The sequence below is a fragment of the Hemitrygon akajei genome, chromosome 3 (genome assembly GCF_048418815.1).
Source record: "Hemitrygon akajei chromosome 3, sHemAka1.3, whole genome shotgun sequence".
Classification (NCBI taxonomy): domain Eukaryota; kingdom Metazoa; phylum Chordata; class Chondrichthyes; order Myliobatiformes; family Dasyatidae; genus Hemitrygon; species Hemitrygon akajei.
The window spans coordinates 196,672,939-196,694,165 of record NC_133126.1 but is presented as its reverse complement, the minus strand read 5'-3'; the positions used below and the strand labels follow the sequence as shown (position 1 = coordinate 196,694,165).

At 43.3% G+C, this 21,227-nt stretch overlaps 1 protein-coding gene across 1 annotated transcript; it reads right to left on the bottom strand.

The window, feature by feature from the left end:
- Positions 1 to 10,753: 10,753 nt before the first annotated feature.
- On the bottom strand, positions 10,754 to 18,363 carry LOC140724521 (extracellular calcium-sensing receptor-like). The gene is made up of 5 exons (XM_073038967.1): positions 18,106 to 18,363; positions 16,899 to 17,732; positions 13,737 to 13,964; positions 11,748 to 11,871; positions 10,754 to 11,661 (listed from the first exon to the last, which is right to left on the bottom strand). Exons 1-5 carry the CDS (start codon positions 18,361 to 18,363, stop codon positions 10,754 to 10,756), a joined length of 2,352 nt encoding a protein of 783 aa, XP_072895068.1.
- Positions 18,364 to 21,227: the final 2,864 nt, after the last annotated feature.

Sequence of the window (21,227 nt, the reverse complement as noted above, 5' to 3'; positions counted from 1 at the left end):
GAGACTGGATAATATCGCCCGGATGAGTCTCAGTTTAACCGGTAACCAATATGAACTGTTAATCCTTTATGTTTTTGACTCTCCTCAAGCTCCCATTGACCTGGGCTATACCTGGCTAGTTTAACACAGCCGGCACATTGTCTGGCTAAGTCGCAAGATTGTAAGCTGGAGCCAATTCTGTCACTCCTACTGCATCCGCCATGCCCAGATCCTCTTGTTTCCTCTAGCAATTTGCGGATCTTATTGCCATCCCTCCTGAATGCAGGGACATTACAGCTGTGTTTAGCAAGTGCTGGGCCACTTAATGGCACCATTGATGGCACCTGGAACTAACCCACCTGGACAAAAAAGACGAACGTTCGAATGCTGTTCACAGTCTTCAGTTCAGCGTTCAACACAATCATTCCTCAGAACCTAATTTAAAAGCTGAGCTTACCGGGACTGAACACCTCCCTCTGCAACTGGACCCCAGACTTACTGACTGGATGACCTCAGTCAGTCTGGATCGGGAGCAGCATCTCCAATACCATCACACCGAGCACGGACCCCATCCCCTAGGGCTGTGTGCTCAGTCCACTGCTGTTCCCTCTGTTGATCCAGGACTGTGCTGCAACACACAGCTCGAACCACATCATCAAGTTCGCCGATGACACGACAGTGGTGGGTCTCATCAGCAAGAACGACGACTCAGCTTACAGAGATGAGGTGCAGCGGCTAACGGACTGGTGCAGAGACAACAACCTGTCTCTGAATGTGAACAAAACAAAATAGATGGTTGTTGACTTCAGGAGGGCACGGAGCGACCACTCCCCGCTGAACATCGCCGGCTCCTTGGTAGAGGTCGTAAAGAGTACAAAATTTCGTGGTGTTCAACTGGCTTTGAATCTCACCTGGACCCTCAATACCAGCTCCATAGCAAAGAAAGCCCAGCAGCATCTCTACTTTCTGCGACCGCTGAGGAAAGTCTATCTCCCACCCACCCCCTTCCTCATTACATTCTACAGGGGTTTTACTGAGACTATCCTGAGCAGATGCATCACTGCCTGGTTCGAAAATTTCACCGTCTCGTATTGCAAGACCCTGCAGCGGATAGTGAGGTAAGCTGAGAAGATATTCGGGATCTTTCTTTCCTCCATTACGGACATTTACACTACAGGCTGCATCCGCAAAGCAAACAGCATTATGAAGCACCCCATGCACCCCTCATACAAACTCTTCTTCCTGCTGCCGTCTGGGAAAAGGCACCGAATCATCTGGGTTCTCATGACCAGACTTCGTAACAGTTTCTTCACCAAAGCTATCAGACTCCTCAATACCAAGAGTCTGGACTGACACCTTACTGCCCTATTGACTTGTTTATTATTTATTTTAATGCCTGCACTGTTTTCTGCACTTCATGCAGACCTGTGTAGGTCTGTAGTCTAGTGTAGCTTTTTTTTTCTTTGTTGTTCTTTACGGAGTTCAGTCCAGTTTTTGTACTGTGTCATGTAACACTATGGTCCTGAAAAACCTTTGTCTCATTTTACTATGTACTGTACCAGCAGTTATGGTCGACATGACTATAAAAGTGACTTAACTTGACTTGACTTGACTAACGTTCGACTCGTCGGTAGTAGCAACGCTTGATAACTGATAACTTCTATCGCCGCATCAACAGAAATTACAGTATACTGGCTACACAACACACTGCTCTTAGCTCCTCTGCTGTCAGATTCATCTGGTTACCTGCTAAAAAAGCATTCTCTGACCTGATGGAACGTTTCATATCTGCCCCCATCCTGATTCAACACGTCACCGACCGGCAGTTCATTGCGGAGGTCCATGCGTCTGACTTTGGCATAGAAGCTCTTTTCACTCAGCGCTCGGCGAAGGATGAGAAGGTACACCCCCGCGCCTTCTTTTCTCACCGCCTCACTCCCACGGAACTGAATTGCGATGTTAGAAACCGGGAGCTGCTGACTGTGAAGCTAGCTCTGGAGGACTGGGGGCATTGGCTGCAGGGAGCCAAGGTGCCATTCTTAGTCTGGATTGATCACAAGAATCTGGAATATATTCTTACTGCCAAGCGTCTCAACTCCCTGCAAGCTCGTTGGTCTCTGTTGTTCTGAAGATTCAATTTTACTCTGTCCTTCCGCCGGGTTTCTAAGAATAGAGAACCTAATGCCCTCTCGTATGAGACCACAGACGTACCCATGTCATCCATCCTGCTCACTGCCTCATGGGTGCCGCGCAATGGGACATTGAAGCCATTGTGCAAGCTGCTCAACGGAACGAGGCAATGTACCTAGTAAATGTCCCCAGCTCTGTCCGCTCACAGGTTGTGCAGTGGGATCATTCTTCCCTGTTATCCTGTCAGCCTAGAACCAAGCGTACTCAGTCCTCCGTCAGTCGGCGGTTCTGGTGGCTCTCAATGGGAGATGACATCCGCAAATTCTGTGCGGTCTGTGTTCAGGGCAAAAACTCTAACCAGTCATCCGCTGGTCTGTTGCAATCCCTGTCTGTCCAAAAGAGACCCTGGTCCAACGTTTCCTTGGATTTTGTCAGTGTACTTCACACATCAGATGGTAACACCACCTTTCTCACAGTAGTTGATCATTTCTCCAAGTCTTTACACTTCTTTCATTTACCTAAATTCCCCATTTGCCAAAAAAAATCCAAATTACAAGTACTGCATGTTTTAAAATTACATGGTTTATATGTAGATGTTGTGGCAGACAGGGTCTCTCAATTCACATTCAACTTCTGGAGAGCATTCTGTAATACGTTGGTTGCCTCTGGGAGTCTGTCTTTAGGCTTTCACTCACAGTCTAATGGCCAGACCGAGCGGACTAACCAACAGCTAGAGACATAATTGCGGTGTCTGGACTCCCAGGACCCCTCTGCGTGGAGAAAGCCCCTAACCTGAGCCAAGTACGCCATAAAATCTCATCGGTCCTGATCCACCAGTCTGTCCCCCTTCGAGTGCTGCTTGTCTACCAGCCTCTACTGTTTCCTGCCCAGGAGGAGGGAGTTGGCGATCCATCTGCCGAGGCTTTCATCCACCGTTGTCAACGCACGTAGAAGGACATCCGCTTTGCCCTTCTCCGTGCCTCTGCTAGGATTAAGCGACAAGCTGACCGCCATCGCTCTCAAGGCCCCGCGATACCACCAGGGACAACGTGTGTGGCTTTCAAATGGAGACCAGCACCTCAAGGTGTATTCCCGCAAGATCGCCACACCCCCTACGCTTCATCGGCCCCTTTCCCATTGCTAAAGTCATCAGCATTGCAGCCGTCTATCTCAAGCTCCCCTCCACTTTCCGCCACATTCATCCCAACTTCCATGTGTCCCGCATCAAGCCTTTCATGAACCACCGCCTGTGTCCTGTCCCCAATCCACCCCTCCCCCACGGCACATCGATTTGTCAGAAGCCTTCACGGTGCGTGAAATGCTGGACATTCGAAGCCGGAGCCTTGGCCTCTACTATCTTCTGGACTGAGACAGCTACGGTCCTGAGGAGAGGTGCTGTGTCCCCGCCCGTAACACCCTGGATCCCTCTCATCGGGGACTTCCATCGTCAGCATCCAGCTGTACCTTCCGTGAAGCCAGGAGGTGTATGGGGGTGGGGGGGGGCGTTGATTCTGTCAGTATCTCCAGTTGAAGTTTGTATTTTTGTGTGTATTCCCCTTGCCGTCAGTCTGTGGTTTTGCATTGCCATGTACTCTTTTTTTGTTTCCATACCCCATGTGCTCCTGTCCCACTCCTGCTTTACTCCGGCCCCTGTGTTACTGAGTACTCCGCCTCTCGCCTGTTTCTCATTATTACTTGCTTTGCTGCCACTTCTGCCTCAATGTGCTCTACCTATCATCTGCCTCTCTGTTTATTGCTCAGTGTACTTTAGTCCTGCGTTTTGAAGTGTCTGCTGCCATATTGTGCCAGTGAGTTTTCCTGATCCTTTCCAGCATTCGTATCTGATCTCTGTCTGTCCGAATACCGACTCTGCCTGTTTCCAAAGTCGGGTTTTTGGATTTCTCTAGAATTTTTGTTCCCCGCCTAAATTTAGATACCGACTTTGCTGCCCCTCTGGATTTGCTACTCAGTAAATGTCACAGTGAGCACAGAACTTGGTCTGCGATCGGGTCCATGTTTCAGCGCCCTTACACCTCCCACTTCTCTCTCTCTCTCTCTCTCTCTCTCTCTCTCTCTCTCTCTCTCTCTCTCTCTCCCTCTCTCTCTCTCTCTCTCTCTCTCTCTCTCTCTCTCTCTCTCTCTCTCTCTCTCTCTCTGTCTCCTTTCTCTCCCTCGCTTTCTCTCTGTCGTCGAAGGCTAAGAGATTGCAGCCGATGATCGAATTACGAATTGACGAATTGACATTGACGAATGGACGAATGGTGTCGCGTAGGGAGCGATCCCTGCGAAAGTAGAAAGTGGGGGGGGCAGGGAAAGGAGTGCTTGGTAGTGCGATCCCATTGGAGGTGGCGGACAATTCCGTTGTCCATTCGTCCCCTCCCCCCCCCCCCATCTCTTACCACCGATTACCCTCCTGGCACTTATCCTTGTCATCGGAACAAGTGTTACACCTGCCTGTACACTTCCTCCCTTTCCACCATTTATGGCCCCAGACATTCCTTCCAGGTGAGGCGACACTTCACCTGTCAGTCGGCTGTTGTGGTATTCTGCGTCCGGTGCTCCCGGTGCGATCTTTTATATATTGGTGAGACCCGACGAAGACTAGTAGACCAGTTAGCTGAACACCTACACATGTCCGCCAGGGAAAGTAGAATCTCCCAGTGACCAGACATTTTAATTCCACGTCGCATTCTCAAACTGATATGTCTATCCATAACCTCCTCTACTGTCAAGATGAAGCCACACTCAGGTTGGAGGACCAAAACCGTAAATTTCGTCTAGGTAGCCTCCATCCTGATGGCATCAACATTGATTTCTATAACTTCCGTTAATGCCTCACCTCCCTTTCTTACCCCATCCATTATGTATTTACCCCCTCCCTTTTTTCACTCTCTCTGTCCCTCCAAAAGTCACTCGTTTCCTGTTCTCCATCTCCCTCTGGTGCTCCCCCCCCCCTTCTTACTCCCTCGGCCTCCCGTTCCATAATCCTTTACCTTCTCCAGCTCTGTATCCCTTTTGCCATTCACCTTTTCCAACTCTTAGCTTCACCCCTGCCCCTCCTGTCTTCTCCTATCATTTCGGATTTCTCCCTTCCCCTCTTACATTCAAATCTCTTACTGTCTTTTCTTTCAGTTAGTCCTGACGAAGGTTCTCCACCCAAAACGTCGACTGTGCATCTTCCTATAGATGGTGCCTGGCCTGCTGCGTTCCACCAGCATTTTGTGTGTGCTGCTAGAACTTCCAGTATCTGCAGATTTCCTCGTGTTTGGGCTATGCGTAAGCCTGAATAGTTCTAAGGCAAGGACATTTTCGGACATCTCCACTCATTCTTCCAAATTCAAGCGAGTACAGACCGAAAACCATCAAACGTTTCCTGTATGATAACCATTCCATTCCGGGAATCATCCACCTAAACATTCAATGGACCGTCTCAAATACCAGCACATTTCTGCTGAGACGTGAAGCTCGAAACTGTACATAATACTTGAGGAGAGGCCTCACCAGTGCCTTATAGGGTATCAGCATCATATCCCTGCTTTTGTATTGCAGACCTCTTGAAATAAGTGCTAACATTACATTTGCCTTCCTCACCACTGACTCAACATCCGTTACCCTCTCGTGTGTTCTGCACAAGGACTTCTATGTCCCTTTGCATTTCAGATTTTTACGAATTTCTCCCTTCTTATAAAATAGAGTACACATTTATTTCTATTACCAAGGTGCATGACCATGCACTTTATTTCATTTACCAATTTCTTACTCATTCTTCAGATCAGTATCAAGTTTAACATCACCGGAAAGTGCTGTGAATCTTGTTAGCTTAGCAGCAGCAGCGCAATGCAATACATAATATATAAGAGATAAGCAGGTAATAATAACAGTAATAAATTAATAAGTAAATCAATTACATTATACAGATATTCAATAGATTCAAATCGCGCAAAAACAGAAACAATATTAATAAAAATTTGAGTTGCTGTCCGAGGGTGCGATGTCCATTCAAAAATTAGATGACAGAGGAGAGGTATCTGTCCCGGAATTATTTAGTGTGTGCCTTAAGGCTTTTGTGCCCCCTGACAGATGGTAAAAGTGAGAAAAGGGAATGCCCTGGGTGACGGAGGCCCTTAATAATGGACGCTGCCTTTATGAAGCACCTTTCATTGAAGATGTCCTGGGAACTTAGTAGGCTAGTAACACAGATCGTGACGACTAAATTTTCAACACTCTGTCACTTCTTTTGGTCCTGTGCCGTAGCCTCTCTATACCAGATAGTGATGTAACCTGTCCGAATGCTCTCCACAGTGCATCTATAGAAGTATTTGAGTGTATTTGTTGACATACCAAATCTCTTCAAACTCTAATGAAGAATAGCCGTTGACTTGCCTTCATTATAACTGTATCGATATGCTGGGACAAGGTTAGAACTTCAGAGGTCTTGATACCCAGCAACTTAAAGCTACGGATCTCTCCATTTCTGATCTAGATACGTGTACCGGTAAGTGCTCCTTCAACTTACCCTTCCTAAAGTACCCAATCAGCTCTTTCGTCTTACTGAGGTTGAGTGCCAGGTTGTTGCTGCGACACCACTCCATTAGTTCCCATATCTCGCTCCCGTACGCCCTCTCGTTACCATTTGTGTTTCTACCAACAATGGTTTTATCATCAGCAAAATTATAGATGCTATTTGAGTTATACCTATTCCCATAGTCATGGGTGTATAGAGAGAACAGCAGTGAGCTTAGTATAGACACATACATCTTTCTAAGTCCTTCTGCATCTTACCTGTTTCCTCAACACTACCTGCCCCTCCACCAACCTTCCTATCATCTGCAAACTTGGCAACAAAGCCATCTATTTCATCATCTAAATTATTTATATACGTCATAAAAAGAAGAGTTTCCCACACTGCCCCTGCAGAACGTCTGTAGTCACTGGCAGCCAATCAGTGAATTCTTTGTTCCCACTCTCTGCTTCTTCCAACCAACCAAAGCTCTAACCATCTTAGTAACTTTCCTGGAATACCACGGGCTCTTAACTTAGCAAGCAGCCTCATACGTGGCACCTTGTCAAATCTTTCTGTAAGTCCAAAAAATACAAAATCCAGTGCATTCCCTTTTTCTATCCTGCTTGCAATCTCCTCAAAGAAAGGCTCGTCAGGCAGGATTTTCCATTAAGGAAGCCATGCTAACTTTGTCCTCTCTTGTCCTGTGCAGCAAGTACTCAATCAACTCGTCTTTATCAATGGACTAATTGTCCATTTACACAGTTACTCGGTTAGCTACTTTGGAACTTCGGGAAGATTAGAGAATGCATCATGCCTAGTCAACTAAATTATTTAAGTCAATGACGAATGTGTCATTGGGTATTGTAACTGCTCTCTCTTTATCTCTCTGTTTTCGAAGTTTTCAACTTATGTCCAATATAACAGATCTTAACTAGATGGGAATAAGTATATCAGATTACAAAATTCAAACTTCAAATTTAAAGTTCAAATTACGTTTGTATTTATGCATGTGTTCTATATGCAACCTTGACATCCTTCGGATTACAGGCAACCGCACAAAAATAAACGAAACGCAATAGTGTCCTAATACATCAGATGTTATCGGGAGAAGGCAGGGAATGGGGCTGAGGAAGGGGAAAAGGATCAGTCGTGATTGAATTCTGGAGGAGATGCGATAGCCCAGATGGTTTATTTCCGCTTCTCGGTGTTAAGGTCTTATGGTCTAATCCATTTAAACGACCGTGAAATTCTCAGTGTGCGAAAAAAGATAAAATAATAAGTTGTAAATGAAAATATGTGTGAACAAATGCAATCACAACACAATTAGGACTTGTATTGTACCTGCGATGTTGCTGTGGTAGACATCAGTTTGAAAATCTATGACACAAGAGCTGGACTTTGGAGTCAGTGTAAACTTTGGTTTCAATTAAATAGATTCTTATAGATGCAAATACGACTCCAATATTAAATACATGAATGAAAGAAAACTTCCAATCTCTTGGTTTGTCCCAAAGACTTGAGGGAATGGCAGAATATATAAAAGATTTGGTGATATAAAGATACCGGGAACATAATAATATGCTTGGACATTGTTGCTGTGGAGTTATGAAGTGTAATCATGATCAGCTATTCTTTTGAGTTGATCTAGTGTGCCAGTGAAGACTCCCTGAACGTTGTAATTAATTTAGCATAGTGACATTTTATAGTCAACTTTACAATCGATACGCTTTGAGATGACGCTCTAATATTGCTGAAATCAAATGTTGTGCCAATGCTTACTGAATTAAGTCGCTTAATCAATGTTTGTAACCTGTAGTGATTTATTATGTTGTGTATACTTGCCCGAATTAGATCTGAATCTGAAGCAAGTAATGTCAAGTCCAGTCAAGTCGCTTTTTATTGTTATTTCGACCATAAACTGCTGGTACAGTAGACAGTAAAAATGAAACAACGTTCCTCCAGGACCCTGGTGCTAAATGAAACAACACAAAACTACACTAGATTATATGGAACGACTCAAGGCTACACTAGACTACGTAAAACAACACAAAAACTACACTAGACTACAGACCTATACAGGACTACATAAAATACAGTGCAGGGCAGTACGATAATCAATTAACTAATTACTTAATTAAAAGACAATTGCCTCAGTGGCAGCAATGTTTATTCAGAGTGCAGATTTCAGATGTTTCAGAAAGGACAGGGATGGAAGCAAAAGAAACGGTCGGTGGCACTTCTAATCAGAGTTAGAGTCACGGCTGCAGAAAAGGAGGAAGTTATGGAGGGATTGCCTATTGAGTCTCTCTGGGTAGAAATTAGGAACAGCATACTATCAATTAATCTAGTAGGTGTTTTCCATAGAACACCCGATAGTAACAGGGATATTGAGGAGCAGACAAGAAGACGGACTCTGGAAAGATTTAATAATAACAGGGTTGTAGTGGTGGGAGATTTTAATTTCCCAAATATTTTTGGCATCTCGCGGGAGCAAAGGGGTTAGATCGGGTAGTGTTAGTTCGAAGTGTTCAGGAAGGTTTCTTGACATACTATGTAGATAAGCCTATAAGAGGCTGTACTTGATCTGGTCTTGGGAAATCAAACAGGTCAAGTGTTAGAATTCTCAGTGTGAGAGCATTTCGGAGATAGTGATCACAAATCTAACTCCTTTACCATAGCACTGGAGAGGGATCGAAATAGAGAAGTTAGAACAGTGTTTAATTGGAGTACGGGGAAATGTGAAACTATCAGGCAGGAAATCGGAAGCATAAATTGGGAACAAATGTTCTCAGGAAGATTTACGGCAGAAATGTGGCAAATCTTCAGGGGATATTTTCGTTGCGTTCTGTATAGGTACGTCCCAATAAGAAAGGTAACGATAGAGATCTAGAAGAGTATAAGGCTAGGCAGAAGGAGCTTAAGAATGAAGCCAGAAGGGTCGATGAGTGGGCCTTGGCGGGCGAGCTTCCAGAAAACCCAAGGCATTCTACCAGAAGGAGGATAAGACGTGAGTGCGTAGTACAAATCAAGTGTGACAATGGAAAAATGTGTATGGAAGCGGAGGAGATAGCAGAGGTACTTAATGAATACTTTGTTTCACTATTCACTACGGACAAGAATCTTGGCGATTATAGGGATGCATTGCTGAAGACTGAAAAGCTTGAGCACAGAGATATTAAGAAAGAGGATGTGCAGGAGCTTTTAGAAACGTAGAAAACCTTCAGCACAATACCGGCCCTTAGGTCGACCGTGAAAGTTCCAGAGAGAATTGATATGGAAAGAATGTTTACCATGTAGGGAGAATAGAGGTCTAGTGGGTCCAGACTCCTGATAGCGGGGCGTCCATTCAAAACGGAGATACCGAGACATTTCTTTAGCCAGAGGGTGCTGAATTTGTGGAATTTATTGTTATGTATAAACATGGAGGCAAGGCCGTTGGGTGTTTTTAAGGCAGAGAATGATAGGTTATTGACTGAACAGAGCATCGAAGGTTACGGGGAGAAGACCAGGAAATGGTGTTGAGGAGGAGAAAAAAGGATCAGCCTTGATTGAATGGCGGAACAGACTCGATAGGTCAAATGGCCTAATTCTGCTCCTTTATCTAATGATCGTATTGCCTTATAGTCTACATTTGAGATTAGCATCGGGTGAGAAAACGTTTCAATCATGAAGTAATATTATATGTAAACCTGAGTCATATGTACTTCTTGTTCCCCATCTGGGTTAAACTTTCGCACAATCCAAAATAAACGACTTACAGAAGTTTTGAAAGTATCCCAGTGCTCACAACATTAAACTGCCAGCATAGAAACAGAGTATAAAAACGAAATAAAAAAAATGTTTTGTATGTGGAACGGTAGCGTCATGGTTCGCGGAAAGCTATTACAGAACCTGCGTCCGGGTTCAATTGTGCCGCTGAGTGCAATGAGTGTGTACGTTCTTCACCTGCTCCGGTATTCTTTCACATTCCAAAGACGTGTGCTTTAGTAGATTAGTGTTCGTAATTGGCGTGAATGATTGGTGTTGGCTCCATTGACCAGAAGGGTCTGTTACCGTTCTGTATCTCTAAACAAAATAAAAATGAAAATAACCACGCATGACACATAACAATATGACAGAGATCGGAAGGGACGCCTTTCGTTACAGTGATCTTTCTTTCGACATCATATGTTTCTTTGTATTTTTATCAGGTTTCATTAAAATAATGTAACATTTCGGTGCAAACATACAGACTAGCAGACTGAAGCTCGATGCCCAGATAGCGAACACTTCTACAGCCACGGTGTACTTTCCTGGAGAGCTCACATAAGCCGGAATAAAAGTTATCCAAACAGCGCAAAAGATCAGCATGCTGAAGGAGATGTATTTTGCGTCGTTGAAACTGTCTGGGAGTTTCCGTGCAAGGAATGCAAGCACTAAACAGACAATGGATAGCAGAGCAATATAGGCAGAGACTATGTAAAAGGCGATCAATGAGCCAACGTCACATTCCAGAATAATGATGTCTCTGTAATGTTTCATGTTTTTCATGGGGTAAGGAGGTGACAGATTTAGCCAGACAATGCAAACTGAAGCCTGCAAAATTGTAAGTACGAAGACACCCAGGCGTTGCTGCACGGGTCCGAACCAATTCATCACGCTTCTGTTGGGAAGAGTTGCCTTAAAGGCAACCACGACAAGGATGGTTTTGCCCAGAATGCAGGAAATACACAGAACGAACACAACTCCGAAAGCTGTGCGGCGCAACATGCAAGACCAGTCCGATGGATGTCCGATGAAGGAAAGCGAGCAAATGAAGCAAAGCAGAAGGGCAAAGAGAAGCAGGAAGCTGAGTTCGGAGTTGTTCGCTTTGACTATGGGTGTTTCTCGGTGTCGGTAGAAAATCACAGCTGTGGCTAGTGTAAACAAGACTCCCACTAGAGCAAGCGTCAGTAATACAAATCCCAGAACATCTCGAAAGGAAAGAAACTCAACTTTCTTGGGAACACATTGGATTTTTTCCAGATTGGACCAGTAGTCCAACGGGCACTTTATGCAATCCGTGGAATCTGGAAAAATAATTATTTGATATAAAAATGATTGTAAGCACAGAACTGCAAAATTGAGAGTCATTGCAATTCCTCTCACTACTTACCAGTGACGTTGCTGATTTCACCATCGGTGCACTCTGCACAGTCAAAGCAACATATTGGCTGCCCTTTCCGGGTGACCTTTCTTGTTCCAGGACGGCAGGGCTCTGAACAAATTGCTTGTGGAATCTGAGGCAGGATAAAAATCTCGATATCATATGTTGGTTGTGCAAATGCCCTATTAAAAGTGCTAAACAGCTGACAAAATGATTGAAATGGAGTTTGAGAAGAATTTTAAAAAAGTGGTTGTCCATTGTACATTGAACAATTTCATATCTGGGCAATCTACAGTCATAAACAGGGTTTGTTGAAATGGCTGCTCGAAAAAAAAAGCAACTAGAGGAACCGGAGCGTGTTGACTCATTGCGGAGAACATGGATTCTACAGATCGAAATCAGGAATAATTCGTCCGAACTAAGTGAATAAAGGGCAGTAAATGGCCAAAGCTCAAGTAGCTCCCTTGGAGCTGCTTTCATATTAGAAGCAGAGACTGTACACAACGTCCTAGTTCTATGTAACTGTTTATGTCTGTATTATGGACCATTTGAGATTATGAGCTCTTCATCGCCAGGACAAAGAGGGAGGCAGCTACAGGCAACAACAGGTTTTGAATTAGGTACCACTCGGGTATGTATGATCTAGCAGAGGGATGCCACAGCGGTCAGCTAACGGTGCATTGGGTCTTTGCAGGGCAGCTGCTGGGTTGTGGGGTGGTTGCCATCGATTAGCTAAGTGGACGACATTGTTATTTTATAGACGAGAAACGATTTCCAAATGATATGTGGCTTTCCAGGTGCCAAAAGCAGGGGAAATTCCAAACTTGTCTACAGCAGTCTTAGGTGGGAAGGTGTGAAGCTGGAGAAGATAGCTATATTATGGGTCGGAAAGATGACGAATTCAGCAAAATATTTTCGGAGAATTTGATACTAAGTTAATGGACAGGGTCACTTTGGTTGTGATATCAGGATTGCTACCCTTACTGCATACTGGTGAGGCCAGAAATCCGCGGTTGCAATTTCAGGTGTTCCCGTTTCCTCCCATATTACATTGACCTATGGGTTGGTAAGTTACTTGATTATTGTAAATTACGCGGTGATATGGCTGGGCTAAAATTATTATTATTTTTTGAAATTCATAGGGCCTACTCTGTGCTGTATATCAATAAATATAGAAATAAAATAAATATAAAATAATATATAGTTTACTACATATTTAATATGTTGTTCCGCGAGTGTTGGCTTCATACCTATTGAATTATTGGGCTCTCTTCCAGGGAAGACAAATAGTACAGAACGAACGATTTATACTGAACGAGAAGGCGACTAATTTTCTTCCCAGAAGGTTTGCTAAGGCTGTGCGGAGGTGGCAGAAACTAAACTAAATTTGCAGTTTGTTGGGAATCACAGCGCAAGAGCAGACATCCCACTGGTTGCATGTCACGAGGTTATTAAGCCTACTGGACTGGAAGTGTGGAAGAGAAGAGCTGAAGATGGTAGGAATAGCGTTCTGAGTTGTGTATATTTCAATGCAAAGAATATTTCAAGGGAAGGTCAACGGGCTTGAAGTATAGATCTGCACGTAGAAGTATGGCATTTAAACCATAAGTGAGATAACTTTATGGAAGCACAGAAAATGCAGTTCATCGTTCTAGGTATTTTATACTTGTAGTGAGTAAATAAGGAGGACAATACGAGTCATGGAAGATTTTAGGACAGTTTTCACACAGGACCGACCAGAAAACTCGTATACTGAGACAATATAAGTGAAACTGATGAATAAGAAATGAATGAACTCCTGAATGGGATTATATTACAGAACACCAAACAGTGTGCGGGATTTAGACGAGTAAGTTTGTAGACAGGTTGTAGACTATTAAGAAACATAAGGTTGTGATAGTAGGTGATAATAACTCTCTAAATATTGACAGTCCAGAAGTCTATTTATTTTCCATTTCAATACCGCCAAAATAAAGTTATGGCAAAAGATGTACATACCATATTCCCGGTCGTGCTCCACATGATATCCCTGATATTAATCATTATTTCGTGCCCTGGCGGAGCCGATCCGTCATAATATCCGACATATACAATCTCTATGTTTCCCTTGAAAGTCCTTTGTAAGTTCACGAATTCGTATCTTGGCACTGGGTCTCCATTTTCATCAAAATATATGGCTTCTCCCGTCTTCGCTGTGAAATTAACTGTGCGAAGGTAGTGCAGTAGCTACCGGGGTTTTGTGGGGAGTGGGGGTAGGAAAAGCAATAGGGAGTCTATTTTTAATGGAGGCGTGCAATCCGTTAATTAAAATACAGACATTCACATTTCCTGTAAACAGTAATGATTGCAATGTGGTGCATCATCAGTATCACAAAAAGAAGATACGCATATTTGAGACTGCTGAGGGAGAGTGGAGGATTCTTAAGGAATATTTTCTTAGCGGTAAACGTTCCATCTCAGGCCAATCTCAATCAGGCTTAAATTATCTGATCAATATGCAGGAAACAGCGTTCTCAGTCGCCTTGATCATTGTTTTGGGGTATGTTAACCAAGACAGACTGAAAAAAAAAAGAAATCACGAACAATTACTATCTACAGATCACTTGCAATACCAAGGGAAACAACACACTGAGCATTGTTAAACGCTTACCGTGCTATTCCAGGCCCTCACGCTAGGAAGTCTGATCATCTTCTTGTACTTCTACTTCCTGAGTATACACAGAGACTGAAGACCTCAGCGCCAGTAGTGAGGACCAAGAAGGTGTGAACAAGGGAAGCACAGAGGAGCTTACAGATTGCATGGAATCGGTCTACTCCACTGTATTCAGGGATTCATCTTAGAATCTGGATGAGTTTGCTGCAGTTGTACGGACTTATATAAAAGCTGTGTCGATGAGTGTGTGCCAACAATGATTTGCTGTACATTCCCAAACCAAAAGCCGTGGATAAACCACGAGGTACGTCGCATGCAGAAGCCTCGTCGTGCCACCTGACAATCATGACTGGTGACCCAGGTCTGTACCAGAAAATAAGGTATGACTGGCGGAGGGCTATTTCAAGGGCGAAGAGACGGATGTACGGCAACTCTGGCAAGATTTACAAGGGATTACGTCCTACAAAGCGAAACGCAAATAGCACGAATGGCAGTGATGCTTCATTACCAGATGGACTCAACGCCTTCTATGCACAATTTACAAGGCAGCATATAATTGCAGCTGTCAAGATCCCTTCTGCACCAGGTGATCCTGGTGATCTCTGTGTCAGAGGCCAAAGTTAGGCTGGCTTTAAAGAGTTTAAACCCTCGCAAGGTGCATCGTCCCGACAGAGTAACTGGTAAAGCTCTGAAAACGCGTGTCAAACAAGCAGTGAGGTATTCAAGGACATATTCAGCCCATCACTCTTATGGGCGGAAGTTCCCATTTGGTTCAAAAAGGCAATAATTATACAAGTCCCAAAGAAGAGCAATGTTAGTTGTCTTAATAACTATCGCCCATAGCACTCACATCTATAGTGATGAAATGCTTTGAGAGGTTGGTCATACTAGGCTGAACGCTTGCCTCAGGAAGGACATGGTTCAAATAATATTTGCCTACCGCAGAAAAAGATCAACGGCAGATGCAATCACAATTGCTCTTCAAACGGTCAGAGACCACCTGGACAAATCAAAGACAGATGCCAGGATGCTGTTAATCGATTATAGCTCAGAATTTAACACCATCATTCCCGCATCACTAATTGAGAGGATACAGATCGTTGACTTCTGCAATTGGATTCTCGACTTCCTAACCGAATTACCACAATCGCTTACGTTCGACACTGGTGCACCTCAAGGGTGTGTGCTTAGCCCACTGCTCTGCTCTTTCCATCCCCATGACTGTATGGCTAGGCATAGTACGAATACCATTTATAATTTTGCTAGTGATATATCCATTGTTGGTTGAATCTCAGATTGAGACGAGAGGGCGCACATGAGCGAGATATGCCAACTTGTGGATGGTGCCGCAGCAACAGACTTGCACTCAACGTGAGAAAGACGAAACAACTGATTGTGGACATCAGAAAGGGTAAGACTAAGGAAGACATGAAAATCCTCATAAAGGGATCCGAAGTGGAGAGAGTGAGCAGTTTCAAGTTCCTCGGTGTCAAGATTTCTGAGGAACCAACATGATTCCAATATATCGATGCAGCTGTGAAGAAGGGATGGCAGCAACTATACCTAATTAGGTTTTGAAGAGATTTGATATGCAACAAAAACGCTCAAAGACTTATAGATCTACGATGGAGTGTATTCTGACAGTATGCATTACTGTTTGATATTGGGTTGGAGGCTGTAATCATCAGGTTAAAGGTACGAAGTCCTGATGGCACACACTCAGCGAATCAGGAACAGCTTCTACCACTCTGCTATCTGCTTCCTAAATGGTTATTGAACCTATGAATTCTACCTCACTTTAAAAAATATGTACCGTGTCTGTTTTTGCACTGTTTTAAAATTGAATGTTCATATACTGCAGTCTATCTATCTATTTATTTATTTATGTATATGTATTTCTTCTTCTATATTATGTATTGTATTGAACTGCTGCTGCTAATATAAGATATTTCACGTCACCTGTTGGTGGTAATTAATACGATTTGCATAATATATCTGCATTCGATCTACAAGCATAAATACTGCATATGATGCTGTGGTTTGTAGATATGTGTAGTGATTCAGGCTAGGCCTTTATACCACTGCAAAATCGCCCGGCTGCTTCCTTGTTTGAGATACGATGTGTTGGCTGCTAACCTCTCACCACTACCTAATAAAGATTATCAGAATTCGCAGGAAGCTACTGTACAGAAAGCTGGAGAGTTTCACTGGCGACCCTGCCTACATTAATCTTTCAACCAATACCTTCTAAACCCGATCCAAGTGTCAAACACACTGATTGCATGTCTGTATATTATCTAGTTTCACCATCCCCCGTTTATAGACAGATCGGTTGTGCACAAGATTGCCAAACATTTTCAGAGAATAAATGTTTGACTCCACAAAACGAATATATTGCAGACATAGAGAGGGCAACAGTTCAATAACCTTCAGTTAAAATATATGTTTCAGAATTTTATTACAACATCTGACTTTCTCAATTAGGTACAAAGGATTTGCACGCCTACCTGCCACGGCTCGAAATTTGATACATTCGCGCATGTGTTATTCACAAAGGGGCCTTTGCCTTCTACACAGGTTAACAGATTGTGGAGTGCGTGAGCGATGGAGTAGACGGCTGTATACACGTGGTATGAACTCCCGTCCATTACTGCGGGAAGGTAGGCATTTTCTGTCCCTGCCATCTGCTCCTTCCCTGTGCATTGCCAAACTTGACCTGTAGAGTTTCCCGGGCTTGTCCAATTGTCTGTGGTAAAAGAGCATTTGAATAAAGTTTCCCAAAACTCAGTTACTAAAATATTGCCAGGGAAGTTCGAAGGATGGACTTTATGAAGATAATCTCTGAGATCATCTATCTCTGTCCTTCGGATGGTTAGCCCGATTGTTCCTGTGAGATAAGTTACTCTTTCTTCTGGGAGGAGAAGATCTGCTGTCACCCACGCCTCACTCCCAATCCATTGTACACCGGTGACATTCTGACGCACAATTTCATTCAATAAAATTCGCATATCACCAACGTTAACAAAGGCCACTACCACTTTAGTGGACGCCTGTCTAATCACCTGGACAATTTTGCTGATTTTCTCTGGAGGGTCAGTCCTGTAAAAAGACTCGGAGTAGGCAATGCAAACCCCAAACCTTTCCACGTGCTCCACAAATCCTTGCATTCCGAAATTACCATAATCGGTGTTACTTCTAATGGTTCCAATCCATGTCCAGCCAAAGGTTCTTACCAGTTCAGCAATGAGTTTGGACTGGTACTGGTCGCTAGGTATAGTTCTAAAAAACGTAGGATATTCCGTCTTATCGCCGAGACAGGAGCAGGTGGAGTAGTAACTAACCTGTTGATAAGAGGGTAAATAGATGAATACGTATGTCCGACTTTTAACTGAAAGTGACTGACACTCCGATAGCGTTTCTTTGTGAATCTTCTTCTGACAGTACGCAACTGTAACATCGAATAATGAACATGAATATAATACATGCTTCTGGCATGTTTCTACGTCTTTATTACTCTGTTAGTAAAGCTCTGGTTCGGGAAATGCGGACTACTGCTGCATAAATGTACATTTTTATTGGGCGATTATCCTAAGTTAAGATACCCCTATTTCAACTCCGTCCCGACCAGGGTGCGCACGATTGCATCAGTGCAAATAAAGATAGCTGCGCAATAGTAGAAATATTTTTTTATCGTAAAAACCTTTGACACCTTACCAGTGGAATCCCGAAGGAGCTGATTGTCCTGGCGGTTACGATGGAATTTGTAGATATTTCGCAGCCGACAATGGCAGCGACGTTGGAAGAACCTCTGCACTGAGGGTATTTAAATGATTCTTCTTCTCCATTGATCAAGGCGAGTGCTGCCTTCGAGGCGATCGCGGAAGATGAGCAATCATCGTAGATCTGATACCCGAGTGTTATTCCCGGGAGGATATTCTCATTCTGGTTTATTTCTTCAATGGCAAAAATCATCGTTTGCACCCGTTGGAAGCTTGCAAGCCAAAAGCTGTGGGATAAATATAAAACGAGGTGATAACGATCTTCAGATTACTAATTTAAAAAAAAATAACATTAGATAATCTTGAACACACTTAATTAAAAAATGGCAATTTTTGTTATCGATGAATGATGTTCAGAGCACTAACATCGACTCCGAATTATTTGTAAGGGATCAAAAACACTGAAAATTATGTAAACAGGATTCAACGGACCATACAAGATAGAGTTCAAATGGGACCATATTCTTCGTAGTAGCGGCCATCTTCACAAGAGCGCAGCTAACAATGACGGAGTAATGGAGACAATATGCTGGTGTACTCAACATGTCAAGATGTTTCTATGGAGTTAAATAAACACTTGACTATTTCTAACGAAACACTTCCTCAGTATTAGACAGTAAATGAACAATATTTCATATGTTTTCAGTCTCGGAGAGCAGCAGCCTCTCCAGTATTAATGAAGGGCTTCCACATATTGCCCCTTAGTCACTGAGCACTTCCAGTACTTTTGATGTTTCGGTTTGCGACCATTTACAAAGTCACGTCCTAGTATAAATAAGCTTGGTATTTTTCTACAATTGTCTACATTATTTCGGAACTGCATTCGAGCTGGGTGATAACAATAAAATTTAAATGCACATGGGATGTGGATCAATCCAGCATAGTTCATAGAATAGTCGTGCTAACCTAATTGTAGTGTTAATTCCATGTTTCACCTGAATAATACTCTGCCTGCACAATGTCCATAGCCCTCTATAATGGAAGGATATGCGATATACGCGCTTGGGAGCTCCTAGCTCGGCACATCATTCCATCATGCACCCCGTCACGCATTCCACTGAGAAACGATTCTCTGTATGATATGACTTACTTCCTCATAATTCATTAAGCGTATGCCACATAATACTGTGCATTTCCTTTCAGGGAAAATATTACCAGTTGTCTGGTTGCCAATAAACGAGGAAGGCGAAACAACAATGTACCTCCAATGAGAAACTGGCACAATCTGACAATTCATCTTTGCCATTCAACACATTTATCAATGCATCATAAAAAAATATCGTATCAGGATGCAGCTTGGTGAGGTATGGCAACCTCTCTATCCCAGAACGCAAAAACTGCAGCGTGTTTTGGAAACTACCCTCCCGCCCTGTATACATTTCTCATCTACTCGGTAAAGCAGCGAAAATAATCAAGGACTTCATCCAGATTGGACATTTTCCCATTTTTCTACTTCTGTTCCTCTCCCTACGCACCTATTTTCTTTCTTATCTGGCTTTACTTGCCGCCTGTCATTTTGTGCTCCCTCTTCCACTCTTCACCCACAAGCATGTGTGCTGGTTTCTGTACATTTACTTTTAATTTACTTTTTTTTTCCTCCGGCTTACTGTTCAAGGCCCAACTCTTCGAGTGTTTATTCTCCTATGAAGATATTTCTGTTGTGCTAAGTACCAAACATATGCCACTATAGATTTCACAGGAGAACTAGTGAAATCTTCCCACCCTTTTACTTGCATAGACTATCAGTTACATAGACTGCTTCCTCTTCCCACTTGTAAAAGTGCTAACCCCTTATCTTAGTTCCTCCCTCTCCGCTGCACCTGGTCACAGATGAGGCTTTTCATTACAGAACAAACGAGATGTTCTTCTTCTTCAAAGAAACGGTTTTCCCTTTCTCCACCATCAGCGCCGCCCTGAAACTCATCTCTTGCCCTTCGCGCAAGTCTGTCCTTATGCCTATCCTCCCGCTATCCCGCGAGAGGTATGATTCCTCTGGTCCTCACCTGTTGCCTATCAGCTGCAGCGTAGAGCAGATAAATCTCTGTAACATCTTCCATCTCCAACGGGATCCTTCCACCAAGCACGACTTTCCTTTCACTCACTTTCTTCTTTAAGCTGGAATCGCTCACTACACGACTCCCTTGTTCTTTCGATCCTTCCCAATGTGCTCCCTGCTGGTACTGACTCTTGCAAGCGGAACAAGTGCTGCATCTTTTGCTGAACCTCATTCACTGCTATTCAGGGCCCCAAACAATGCTTCAAGCAGAGGTGACACTTTTTTTGTGAGTCTGTTGGAGTCATTTATTGTATTCGGTGCTACAGGAATGTCCTGCTATGTATTGGTCAGACCGGATATAGATTAGGAGTCCGCTTCGCCGAGCACCTACACTCCGTCCATCAGAAAAAGCGGAAGTGCCCATCCCCATTCCGAAATGGCTCCCCTACCAAATTAACGAAGACTACCAAAGTTATTTATTTTAAAAATAATCAATAATACTAATTCGGGGAACGCAATGGGTCAGGTAACATGTAGTTAAAATGACAGGTTATGAACCTAAAATTTTCCTGTTTCATTTCAACCACACCTTCTGCCATACATGTTTTCTTCTATATTATGTATTGCATTGTATTGCTGCTGCTAAGTAACAGATGACACATCACATACCGGTGATAATAAACCTCATTCTGATTCGGATTCTGAACGGACGGGTTCCTAAATAATTCAGTATTTTTAAAACACTACATTCGGTAGCCTACCGTCTTTTAAGTCTACACTGATTATGTATCTCTCAAAAAACATATCTCAATAAATTACTTCATGTGCTGAGCTGGGTCATGCGAAGCATCACAGTGAACAATCATTAATTGGTGCTGGATACACCGTGCTAAGACAGGTCATTAGGCACATGACTGGAAATGCCAGTTAAACTGACAACAGAATTCCAAATCTGTACATAATTTACCACGAACCAAAACGGAAGTCTACCGGTAGCCCCCAACCAAAAAAAACATAGTTTTCTCTGATTACTGTAATTCAGAAAAATACTATAAAACAAA